Raw genomic sequence first — 12,888 nt, forward strand, 5'->3', positions numbered from 1 at the left:
CGCCAGCAGCGCAAACAATTCTTATTATTCAACACTTAACATTCTTCCCTGGACAGTTTGCCCCAGCATGATTCTAATTCCATACTGGAATGCTGCTGCATCCTTATTCATTGCATGGCCAATAAATGCATAACATAGCAGAACGATCCTCATTCCCAATATAACTATGTACATGCCCACTACCACTTATGGTTACTGGTCCATCCTATTTATAGCCCAACCTAAAACATGAAACTTTAAAGAAACATAAAATGTGCTTGTTTGCATATAATCTCCTTCCCTTTCAGGATGTGAAACTTTAAGCACAACAGCGTCATCACACCCTGTCGCTATTGTCATTATTTGTATTTATTGAAGTTATATAGCCCTTTAATCCAAAGTGCTTTACATAAGAACAGGCAAAAAATACAGCAAGCATAAGATGGTAATTGAATCATAACAGCTTCATTACGTCTAACAATTCTTCTCATTGTATCTCTCTTTTACCCTCCTTTGAGCATCCAGAATCCTGTGTTGCAGTGCCCACACTTGCACTTCCTCCCGAACACCTGCACATTTCTTCATCCAACCCGGATGCAACCTTGAATTCAGTACCCTTTTTCTAAATGCTAAAAACGGGGAAACTCCTGTTACCTGTTGTGGAGCAATCCTATATTGCATTACACGCTCCATCACTGCACGTTCCCAATCTCCACCAGATGCAATGGCAATCCTAATTGTATCCATCAGTATTCTGTTGAACCTTTCCACGGTGTCATTACCCTAAGGGTTGTACAAATCTGTTGTGGAATGTCCAATGCCATTATCCTCCAAACATTCCTCCATCTCTCTCCGCACAAACTGGGGACCATTGTCTGACACTATTTTCCAGGGAATCCCTCTCTCCAGAACACAGATTCCAAGAATGATATGATCCTGTGAGAACTAACATCTCTCACAATGAACACCTCTGGCCACTTCGATAACAAGCTTACCAGCACGATTAGATATGCATACTGGGTTCCCCTGACAGATATCCATGGCCACCACATCCCAGTCTGAACTAGAGTGTCAACAATCCTCATGGGAGGCACTCTGGTATTTAACACCTTATCGCTGTGCTTACATACCTTGCAATCCTTCAAAAACATCTCAATATCATGGTCCATACCCGGCCACCAAATATCACCACCAAATATCTTGACATATGAGACCCTTTGTCTTGCTAACACCAAAATGTCCCTCATGGACAATCTCCAGTACAATATTTCTCATGCCCTCTGCCACAACCATACACTCACCCCGAGACCTTAATCCCTTTTCCATACTCAATTCTTATCTCACCTTCTTGTGTCCCTTTAGTTCTTCATTAATTTTATCATTTGGCCACCCTTGCTGAACAAACATTCTCACCATTGTGTAGGTCTAATCTTTTTCACACAGCCTTCTCCAGTCACCTTCCCTGGCAACTTTTTAGTTAGCAAAGACCTCACCTTCCTCCTCACATCTCATACCGCTATCCTCCTCCATGGGATTGCGAGATAAGGCATCAGCTATAACATTTAGCTCACCTTTCACTTCCATGTCCAGACCCTGCATAGAGACAATCCACCTGACAATCCTCTTTGAAATTCAATCCAACCCCTTCCGGTTAAAGATGCCCACCAATGGCTTCTGATTTGTCACCAAAACACATTTTTTCTTCCCCAAACAAATTGGCGGAATTTCTTTGTTCCCCACACACAAGCTAAGGCTTCCCTCTCGACAACTGTGTACCGCCTCTCAGCTTCCTTCAAAATGCAGAATGCAAAGGCCACTGTGTGTATTGAAGTCCCCTCTCCTCTGCATTAATACCCACCCGAGGCCACTCTTGCTTGCATCAGTGTATAATTGCACCTCCCAATCATCCTTGAATCCCTTTAAAATGGGTGCCCTCCCTAAACATTCCCTAATGTCTTCAAACTCTCCATCAAATTTCTCACACCAATCAAATCTCACACCTTTCTTTACCAGGGTTCTAATTGTTTTTGCCCTCTCTGCCAAATTTTGTACGAACTTCCCATAGAATTCGACCAACCACAGATATGAGTCAAGCTCCTTTTTATCTTTTGGAGCCTTCATCTTTATTTATTGTTTCCAGGGTTGCATATTTAGATTTCAGATTTAGATTTCAGACAACTCATGCCCCGAATACTGAACTTTCTCCAGTCTAAATTTACATTTGTCCATAGAGATGGTCAAACCTGCTTCTGCTATTTTACTCAACACCTTCTTCAGTTGCTCATCATGCTCCTTCACATCCTTGTCCCACACCAATATGTCATCCTGATAACAACACGTTCCTGCAAGTCCTTTGAGGAGCTTGTTCATGACCCTCTGAAATACACTAGACGCAGACACCAATCCAAACGGCATCCTCTTACATTGATACAACCCAAACGGTGTTATAAATGCGGTTAGGTCCATGGAATCAGGATGCAGTTTAACATGATGGTGAGCTGCCTTTGAATCGAGGGTTGAAAATATTACAGCCCCACCAACTTTAACCAACAAGTCATCAATCTTGGGGAGCAGAAATATATCGGGCATCACATTTCTATTAAGTCCTCTGAGATCAATGCAGAGTCTCAAGGTACCGTTTGGTTTTCGTACAGCCACAATCAGACTTATCCATACAGCTGGATCCACCTCCTCTATTATTCCTTAATTCAACATACGCCTCAGTTCATTTTCCACATCCGCCTGTAAAGCCAGCGGTTTGACCATATCTATGGACAAATGTAAATTTAGACAGGCGAAAGTTCAGTAATTGGGGCATAAGTTGTCTGCGGAAGGTTTGAAACTTAAATATGCAAACCCAGCCAAGCAGCAGAAACATAAGAGGAAGCGCTTTAGCAATGGAGGAGGAGCAGAAAGTTGAATAGCAATAGGGAAACAGCGTGTGTGGAGGAGGAACCCACAGGAGACAAAGACTCTCTTTGATGGGACCTCCCATAAGAATCTGGCCAAACGTCAAAAAGCACAGAAGGGCCGCAACAGGCATCTCACGCAGAGATCACATCTCTGGGATCAGGAGGCAGGTTCACTGGCTCCCAGTCAAGGAAAGGATTGCATTCAAAACACTCGCCTTAACACAAAAATGTCTCCACGGCCTGGCCTCCCTGTACCTATCACAAAGGATCACCAAGCACACGTCAGCCAGACCTTCCAGATTGGCCTATGCCAATCGTATCACTCTTCCTCCCTCACGCAGAGTGTGTGCAGGTGGCACTAGCTTCCCCACGATGGGCGTGACCTTTTAGGAAAACACTACCAGCCCAGATCAGGATGATCGAATCTAATGCGGCTTTCCGGAAGGCCATCAAGACTGGGCTCTTTGTCTGATTGTGCCTCACCTCGTGCCTTTTGCAACTCTGTGTCTGCTTCCTTGCAACTTTCACCTATTGTACTAGGTAATGAAACAGTGGAGTATGTAACATAACACGCTGTACTAAGTATGAATGTTGGGCAGCATCCTTGTAACTCTGAATCAAGCCTTCTTACGTATCCTTATAGCGCCTCGATGCCCGTGGGCTGTAGTGCACTCTACAAAACCAAAATTAAAAAATAAAAAATAAAAAGACGCAGCGGAAGATATTGATAGTCAGCCCTGTGAAAGACAGGAACAAGTGTGTGATTTAGGCTGGCAGGGGGAACTGGATCCCACAGCCTCTATTCTTAGATGCTTCATGAGAACGCCAGAGGATATAAAAGTCTGAGACTCCATAATGGAAAGAGTTTGCAGGGGGAGGCCCAACCCTAGATTATACCCTCCCAACAGAAAACGGAGACAATGCATGCCCTTGACTGAATCTGTGCTCTAGGGACTTGATGGTAGGAGTTCATGAGAATCACAGTCCCTTCGCCACATCCATACGATTACTGCTGCTTGCTGGGACATTGAGTTCATGCCAGAGCGACCCTCTGGAAATTGAGTGCTCCATTGTGAAGGCAACCCACATTCATAGGAGTGCAGCTACATGTTGGGCCCTTGAGTCCATGCCAAAGTGACCCTGACCATAAGCAAAGCAGGCTGCATTAGGAAGCGATACACCGCAAGGGTCTGGTGAAAAGCTAAGCCTAAGCCACAAATATAAAAAGAGAAGGTGATAAGCGATTGAACCGATAACTCCAAAATAGTCCACTGTCATCACATGAGAGTAAAGTGATATTCAGACCTTGCAAGAGATCATAAGAGACTGTATCTGATATGAATTCTTGACAGTGACAAATAAAGATTTTGAAGTAAGAAGCGGGATTATTATTAGTAGTATTATTATTGTTTTTTTTAATGCTGCACCCGTTCACCACTATAGTGATCTCAAAGTGTGTCGCCCTTGTCTGAGTTAGGAGCATTCCATCCTTCCCAAGAAATGTGGGACCTGAGTCTGCTGGAAGGCTTTGGCAGGACAATAATGAAATATAAGAGAGAGACAGTGTTGTGGCTGGAATGGGGTTCATTTAAAACAGGAAAACAGTGTCCGAGTGCTTGAAGTATAGAGTTGAGGTGATGTGGCTACGTATGTACATTTGAGTATGTGGGGCACGAGATGTGCTCGGCAATCCTAAGTATGTTGTGGGCAATGTTTGAGAAGGTCATGGTAGGTGGGCTGCCGAAAGACCTGATATGCCAATCCCTAGTGTATGTGTAGATTGTGTGACGAAAATTGTAGGTAAGAGTAAGCGGAAGAAGGCTGGGGTAAGGAAGTGAGAGGATGTCAGCAAATAGTTAGACATATGGGAAGCAATAACCAACGGTATCCCATCAAGTTTGAAAGTGAGGGAAGTAGATAAGACAGTTTAAAAGGAAAATGTGTTGTGAAACAATCAATCATAATGTAGCCCATCTGCCATGTATTTTGCAGACAGTGCCAATTTGATGCCATGCCCTGCACATTACCTGTTGGGATGGGGAAAAGTCCTGACTTTACATGACCACTAGAGATCAGCAGTTCAAAATATTAACTTTCAAGAGCAAGGCAGTTCAATGTCTCAAAGGTCTGACAAACATTACACGCTATGTGAAATTACTACAAGAGGGTGGCCGTATGCCATCCATTTTGTTCAACCTTCTAGTCCAGTATTGGCAATACAGTTCTAAAAACCAAAGATGTTTATGCGCATTACTTGGCATCCTTTATAAACTTTTTTTGCTCAACATGTTTGAACAATTTATATATGGTCAGATAAGTTTATTATCTTTATAAAAGTGGTATGCATATTTCTTGTCACTGCTCCACTGCAAGAGGTACCAGTCCGGCTCATCGGACTCCTCCAGGAACAGCAACCATGGAGGATCGGAGTTTGTTTTGTCTAATGAGTATGGCAAAGGGCAGGGATAGGTGTGGGGATAACTTTAAAGGGTTTAACTGGGGAAATGCAACCTGCAGAGCATATAGAGGAGAAGTCGGTCTGGAACTTCCTGGCAGGTGTAGATCTCTCCATGTTGTCACAGCAGTAGGGTAGCCTATGATATCGACAGAGCAGTTGTGAACATACCGAGTTGTTTAAATATTTTTCTTTAAAGGAGGACATAGATGCTACAATGGCATTACACTCCTAAAAAAACTACATAGAATATTCAACACAGCCTCCCATGATGCTGGAGCGAATGCATGGGTTAGGGAACTGGAAGCATAAATGGTGGGACTGCCCCAAAATCAAAGGATTCTGGGAGGACATTATGGGCAGATAAAACACATAATCCCGGAACTACATACCCTTTTGGTGGGTGTGGATTTACCCGGAAAGGGCTTTAACCTCGAAATCACTAAAGAGAGCTTTGACGACAATGCTAATAGCAAGATGGCTGGTGATAGCCAAAAATTGGAAACAAAAAGACCCACCTATAGTGACGAACTGGCTACACAAACTCTGAGACATATTGGCAATGGAATGGATCACATATGCGATACAGGGAGAAGAAGAGAAAATCAGGAGCGATTGGGGAGAAATGATAGAATACCTAAAGCGCGACTACATGCAACAATGGTGCCCGCTAAATATCAGAATACTAAATATAAAGTGACAAAACGGACATCAATTAGGACTTCTAAGGGGCCTAAAAAACGCCTATGACAACTGAAACATCTTTGCAAAGACACAGCGTGAACCCAGGGTGGGGGAGGGGGTTTGGGGGTAGATTAGCTGTTTTGATATGTTTAAGAAATGGCAATTAAAATATTCTTTACATTTTTTTTTTAAAAAGACAGTGTCAACCATAGGACGGAAGCTGCAGACTCATTGATCCTCCTAAAACCTTTCAAACTTAGCCTGGCCACACTAGAGGGGAACTGTGCCCTACGGTTTTGGGACGCTATGGATGAGTGTAATGCCTTGGCTGTTTTTTGAGATAGGCTGCTTCATCCCAAAAAGGTTGATAATAATCCGAGGTAGATGGTGCTCAGAGAAAGCATTCAACCTGATAGTGGAGTTTTTTGAGGGAGACCCTAGTCACAGTTGGTTTGGACCGATTGTTATTAAATCAGTTAAAATTAAGGCATGGGTCACCGGCTACTGGTTCAAGCATATCAAGTTGGAAAATGTTAAATACAGAGACGCAAATGTCTATATGATCAAATGCCTCATTGTTGTAACCACTTTTTGAGTATGAGCTTTAAGAAGGAAATGTGATGTTATTTACTGCTTTGTGACTTTGACTCGCTCGTAATTATTAAGAAGATGAGAAAGAAAAAGGTTTTGCAAGACCTACCAGAGCCTGATGGGCATTCTAAGGCAGTTTGATTTCTAGAAGTGGAAGCAGTGTGGCTAAAGTGTCTGTTTCTATTGCCCCAGGTGCGAACAGGTAGCAGGCTTTCGATTAGCCTGAGGTTCTGCAACCTTTGGTTTCAGACTACAATTCCTAGCCAGCATAGTCAATGGTAAGGGATCATGGGAGTGGCAGTCCAAACCTCAGGACAGCTGCAAGTAGGACCACCTTTTCCTTTCATCTGCACTTGCACGCACTGAATGCTCACAAGGCCTAGTAGGACCGCCTCTCTCTTTCATCTGCACTTGCACGCACTGAATGCTCACAAGGCCTAGTAGGATCGCCTCTCTCTTTCATCTGCACTTGCACGCTCTGAATGCTCACAAGGCCTAGTAGGACCGCCTCTCTCTTTCATCTGCACTTGCACGCACTGAATGCTCACAAGGCCTAGTAGGACCGCCTCTCTCTTTCATCTGCACTTGCAGGCACTGAATGCTCACAAGGCCTAGTAGGACCGCCTCTCTCTTTCATCTGCACTTGCAGGCACTGAATGCTCACAAGGCCTAGTAGGACCGCGCCTCTCTTTCATCTGCACTTGCACGCACTAAAAGCTCACAAGGCCTAGTAGGACCGCCTCTCTCTTTCATCTGCACTTGCACGCACTGAAGGCTCACAAGGCCTAGTAGGACCGCCTCTCTCTTTCATCTGCACTTGCACGCACTGAATGCTCACAAGGCCTAGTAGGACCGCCTCTCTCTTTCATCTGCACTTGCAGGCACTGAATGCTCACAAGGCCTAGTAGGACCGCCTCTCTCTTTCATCTGCACTTGCAGGCACTGAATGCTCACAAGGCCTAGTAGGACCGCCTCTCTCTTTCATCTGCACTTGCACGCACTAAAAGCTCACAAGGCCTAGTAGGACCGCCTCTCTCTTTCATTGGTATATTGGCCTTTCATTCTCATGTTCCCTCCCTGTTGCCCTGTGGGCCCTTTGAAACACAATGCACTTAATGTACAAGCACTTTACAAATGCACAATAAATAAAATACATAAATAAGTTCATGGGGGCTTATGTACTTCTAGACCATTGTATTGTTAACCACTCAATTAATTTCCCATCCCTAAAAATCAAAAATGCATTTTCCGAAAGCGCTGTCCCTACCCTGTGAGGTGGGATTGTTTGTTGCTTGGCAAGGCTTTTAATTTCACTGTTTTTTGTCTTAGTATGTGGCCGTTTTAGGGAAATGTATTTATGGGACCGTCTCAAAACGGCGCACTGCTAATTCTATATCCCTCGCAGGCTCAAGGATTTGGAGATGCCTTGAAAAGCATGGCAGGATCCAACGCCGGACTGGAGAAGCAGGGCTGCCATCCCTTCTACGAGTCTTTAATTGCCAATCCATTTATTGCTGAAGTAAGTGCAACATGTATTAACAACTGAGAACGAACGCATTAAGCAGAACTGATGGAGGCAACATTATTAAAACGTTTAAAAATACTTTGGGGAATGAAGAAAATTGTTATCTGATCCTTCTTTAATAGCTGACTCTGATTTCTCGAAGATTAACACGTGTTAAATAGGTGTAAGCGCAGTAATATTTGTTCAGTAAATGCGGTTTACAAGTAGCTAAGAATTGTACTGTGTACTGTGCACAGCAATGGAGGTGCTCTGTGGATGGCAAAACGGAATTGACTTATTCAGTGGTCCATGTTGTTGAATTTTGCACAGGACGAGGCGACTTATACCACGTACCAGCACAACACACCTGAAAGCTTTGCCGAAGTACTGCTGAGAACAGGCAAATTAGCAGAAACGAAGAGTGAAGGGGAGCATCTATTTCCAGCAACCGAAGGTAAAAGGCCTAGATCCCACAGGCCCACTAACAGTATGCATCATTCATCAAGCTCAAGGCCTCACGGCCGCTACACACATGTTTCCGATGCCTGCAAAATAACTATTGGGCTTTGCAGCATCCAATTTATATTTCTCCGCAGCTGATAAATGGCAAAATGAGGCTCTGCCACTAGCTTCCAACAACATTTGCAAAGTTAACTGCACTCAATTTGCTTTCAATAAATGCACACTTAGCCCCGAGCCTGCGCTGCTCGCGAGGCATTACAAAGTGCCGCAGTGCTAAAAGGGGCGATTCATGGCGCGGCGGCAAGCTATTAAATGTAAATGCCCTTCATTGTATTGAGGGTGTGTGGGAGTGCTATTCTGAATGCTCAGCACAGTGTGTGCATGTGTAGCTTCTTAGCTGGGGACCTCATCCAGGGACATGACGTTCCCCCATTACTCCTTTGAAATGCTATGCAACCATCGACCAATCAGCTTTGTTCCCTTGTGATTTATTTCCAAACCTGAATTATGGAGAGAGTTAAGCCACCGTAATTAAGTGCTATGTAAATGTTGGCATTTATATCATGGATTATTTTAACACACATTGATTGGTCATAGGCCTAGAATTCTGCGAACAATACCCAATGGAGGGAGCTAAGTTCTATTTAAAACATGTAAAACCAGGTTCTTTTTTTCATTTTCAAATTATGAACACACACTTGATGGAAATTACATTTGTAAAACAGTTAATCACTTAGGAAGGAGGGCAATACCTGGGAGAGACAAAGCCTTGGTTGTTGTAAGGGACCACTGTTTTTTTGTTCTTGTTTTTTTTTTATACTTTATTTAACCCGAGGGTTTTTAAAAGATTTGTTTCGTTGACTGTCATGACCATTGACCATTTGCCTATTTTTCTTTATCTACTGTTGAAAGAATCAGATCCAGAATTTTCGCTGTGGCCGTTACCCAGGTTTTTCGTCCACCCCCGATTAATCTAGACCACCAGACGTCTTCGTCAAAGATGTGCGCTGTAGCTAGAACTGGTTTCAGATATGGTTTTCTGATGGATTCAACTCCTGGAAATGTTAAGAGTAGATGCCTCAGTGTTTCAACTGCAGAGGGGTCTTTACAGAATCTGCATTTGTTTGAGAGTGCCATACCGGGTATCATCTAAATTTCATTGGTGTGTAACAGTTTGAGGCAAGCTCTTAAGACGGTGCTCCTCATCTTCAGGTTTGGATATTTTTCAACAAATGCTTGCAGAGCGTGGAGTTTATAGTGCATAGGCGGCAAATGCACAACCAGTTTAGAGGATGCAGCTTGGTCACAGGTGCTAGCCCAGTCCAGTTCATTTAACTTTTTGTATATTTTCATGGGGTTGTCCATTAGCTCTTTTTAGGAACACATAATCAATTTCAGTTTTGCTTCTTGTTCTTCATACCAATGGTTTAGGGCCGGGCATCGGCCTCCGGCAACCTCGTTGTTTACTGCTTCAAGTAGCTTTGGGCGGTTTTCCAACAGCAGCTTCCTGAACAACATCATGGTGTTTCTCTCCACTATTGCTAGTAGTGAGAGCTGGCTCAGTCACGTCTCATTGAGACCATTGGCGTGGAGCTGGGTAGATTCAGTACTTCCCTCCAGTAGTGGCTTTCTAACTTGAGCCAAGTTTTTCTAGGTATCCCTGGCATTGCTTCGGCACCATAAACCAATGAGGGAACAACCTTAGCTTTGAAGAAGTCCACAATGGGAGTTAAAGAAAAACGACCAAACTTCCTGTCTATCGCTTTTGCCTGTGAAGTTAGGCTCTTTGTTTTGATCAGCAGTTGTTTTTGCATAGCGTTTTCGTGAGGAGAGTTGTCGATCGTTATGCCTAAGTATTTAAACTTGGCGACCTTCTCAATACGTTCGCCTTCAAGGTTCCAGGAGAAGGTGTCGCTTTTTTCTCTCCCCTTTCCAAAGAATAGAATTTTTGTTTGAGACTTGTTGATTTCAAGGCCGTTTTCTGAGATGTAATTAGCGAAGTTGTTAAACTGGCACTGTAGCCCTATAGCTGTTTGATCAACAAGGATTACATCATCTGCGTACAGAATCCTTGACATTTTTATGTTTCCTAGATGTGGTGGAAAAGCTCTGACCTTGTGCTCTGTATCCTTGTAGTCACCTATAAAGCTCAGAAAGAGCGCCGGAGCCAGTGGGCACCCTTGCTTGACCCCACGGTTTGTTGTGATCTCTTCAGATTGGGTCCCTTGATGATCAAGCCTAACTTGTATTCTGGTTGTCGTGTGGAGGGCGATCAGTGGATGTAGTATGGCAGCTGGGCAGTTCCAATTTCTCAGCTTTTCCCAAAGTCTTGTTCTATCGACTTGGTCGAACGCTTGACTTAAGTCGATGAAGGCCATGTATGTTCTGAGCCCCCCAGCTAGAGACTTGCTTTTTAGGACGCTCAATGTTAAGATGTTAATGTTGGTCCCCACGTTTTTGTTAGAGCCAGATTGGAACTGGCCATTACAAGGAGCCCCGCTTGCCCAGCTTTGAAAATGATGGAGAAGCAGTGATCCATAGACTTTGCCGATCACATTTAAGAGAGCGATGGGACGGAAGTTCGTAGGGTTGTCTCTCTTTCCTCTCTTATAGATCGGCACTACTACCGCGGTGGTCCAGGATTTGGGTAGTACCTTCGCTGCTGTTGATCTTCGAAATACTTCACTAATAAACCCAGCCCATGCCTCAGGATGTTGTTTTAGGTGCATGTTTGTCAGGACGTCCGGGCCAGGGGCCCTGGACTTTTTCAGCTTTTTCAGGATATCCACGATGTCTTCCTGGTCGTGGAACTCCACCCAAGGCGAGCCATTATGGTCCTGTGTAATAGTAGGTGGTGCGGTTGGATCATAGAAAAGCTTTTTAAAGTGGGTTATCCAAGTGCCTTCGCCAATGCCGTTGATTAGTGAGTTTGTGGTAGTTCTTTCTGTTGAGTCAATCAGGGCCCAGAATTTGCGGGAGTTTTTACCACACACAAGCCTCAACATTTCCTCCGAGTCTCTTTGGTACAAGGAGAGACGATGCTCTTTTAGCCATGACTTGTATTTCATTTTCTCGAGGATCAGAGCTTGTTTATTGACCTCAGAGCTGTCCCTTGCAAATACCAGAGCTGGTGAGCTGAGGTTGTGAGCCAGTCTGCAGCAGAGTCTTTTCACATTTTTTGTGAGAAGGGAGGAGCCTTTATTTACACCGACACACCGCGCAGCGGTGAGCGGAGCTGGTGAGCCGAGGTTGTGAGCCAGTCTGCAGCAGAGTCTTTTCACATTGTTTGTGAGAAGGGAGGAGCCTTTATTTACACTGACACACCGCGGAGCGGTGAGCGGAGCTGGTGAGCCGAGGTTGTGAGCCAGTCTGCAGCAGAGTCTTTTCACATTATTTGTGAGAAGGGAGGAGCCTTTATTTACACCGACACACCGCAGAGCGGTGAGCGGAGCTGGTGAGCCGAGGTTGTGAGCCAGTCTGCAGCAGAGTCTTTTCACATTCTTTGTGAGAAGGGAGGAGCCTTTATTTACACCGACACACCGCAGAGCGGTGAGCGGAGCTGGTGAGCCGAGGTTGTGAGCCCGTCTGCAGCAGTCCGCTGCAGACGCGAAGCCAGAGCTGCATGGATCCAGACGTGCGACCACTAAATAAAAACACCAAAGCCGTCACGATCAATGGCCCAAGGAAAAAAGGAGAGGAGCAAGTCGGAAATAGGGTTTGCTCCGAGACCCACATCACCATCAACAAATGCGGCCAAACACACGGACTTGGTAAGCATGGGCCCCTGGGCTGGTGAACTGAAAGAAGTGCAAGAACATGGCCCCATTAAGGAAAGAGTTTCCATACCTGAGCCGTCAGCAACAGCGTCAGCGCTCGCGTCTCCACCGTTTTCAACTGAGGACCCAGTGGTCCAGGAGGGGCGTCCGGTCCCGGTGAGCGCCCGCCTACCACCGCACTCGCTGCTGGTCGAAGTCCGCCGTCCGCCGGTGAGGTGAGTGGAGTTCGAGCGAGTGCGGTCAGAGGACGACTCCCACCGGACTCCAAGCGGAATCCCAGCGGCGGGGGAGGGCGAAAGCGAAAAAACGAAGCGGATGAGGGACAAGAGGTGCCGGAAACCAGAGCGCGGCATTACCTCTCACTTCCTGACAGGCAGAGGAAAGGCCGACCCCAACACCGCCCAGGAACATAATGCAGAGGGGCCCAAGGGGGCTGAAAATTTGGTCAAAAACCTGGGAAATTCCCCAACCCGAGAGGTTGGGGATCATGAAAAAAGCAAAGGACACGGACCAAAAAAGATACCG

At 45.1% G+C, this 12,888-nt stretch overlaps 1 protein-coding gene across 3 annotated transcripts in view; it reads left to right on the forward strand.

Moving 5' to 3' along the window:
• Positions 1–12,888, forward strand: part of NBAS (NBAS subunit of NRZ tethering complex) — a 3,456,930-nt gene that overhangs the window by 1,760,879 nt on the left and 1,683,163 nt on the right. For all 3 annotated transcript variants that reach the window (XM_069605942.1, XM_069605943.1, XM_069605944.1), the window contains 2 exons: positions 8,027–8,140; positions 8,456–8,579. In XM_069605942.1, the coding sequence (XP_069462043.1) occupies positions 8,027–8,140; positions 8,456–8,579 (238 nt within the window). The remainder of the gene's footprint in view (positions 1–8,026; positions 8,141–8,455; positions 8,580–12,888) is intronic.

Source organism: Ambystoma mexicanum, chromosome 4p (assembly GCF_040938575.1).
Source record: "Ambystoma mexicanum isolate Mex_15411 chromosome 4p, UKY_AmexF1_1, whole genome shotgun sequence".
Lineage (NCBI taxonomy): Eukaryota > Metazoa > Chordata > Amphibia > Caudata > Ambystomatidae > Ambystoma > Ambystoma mexicanum.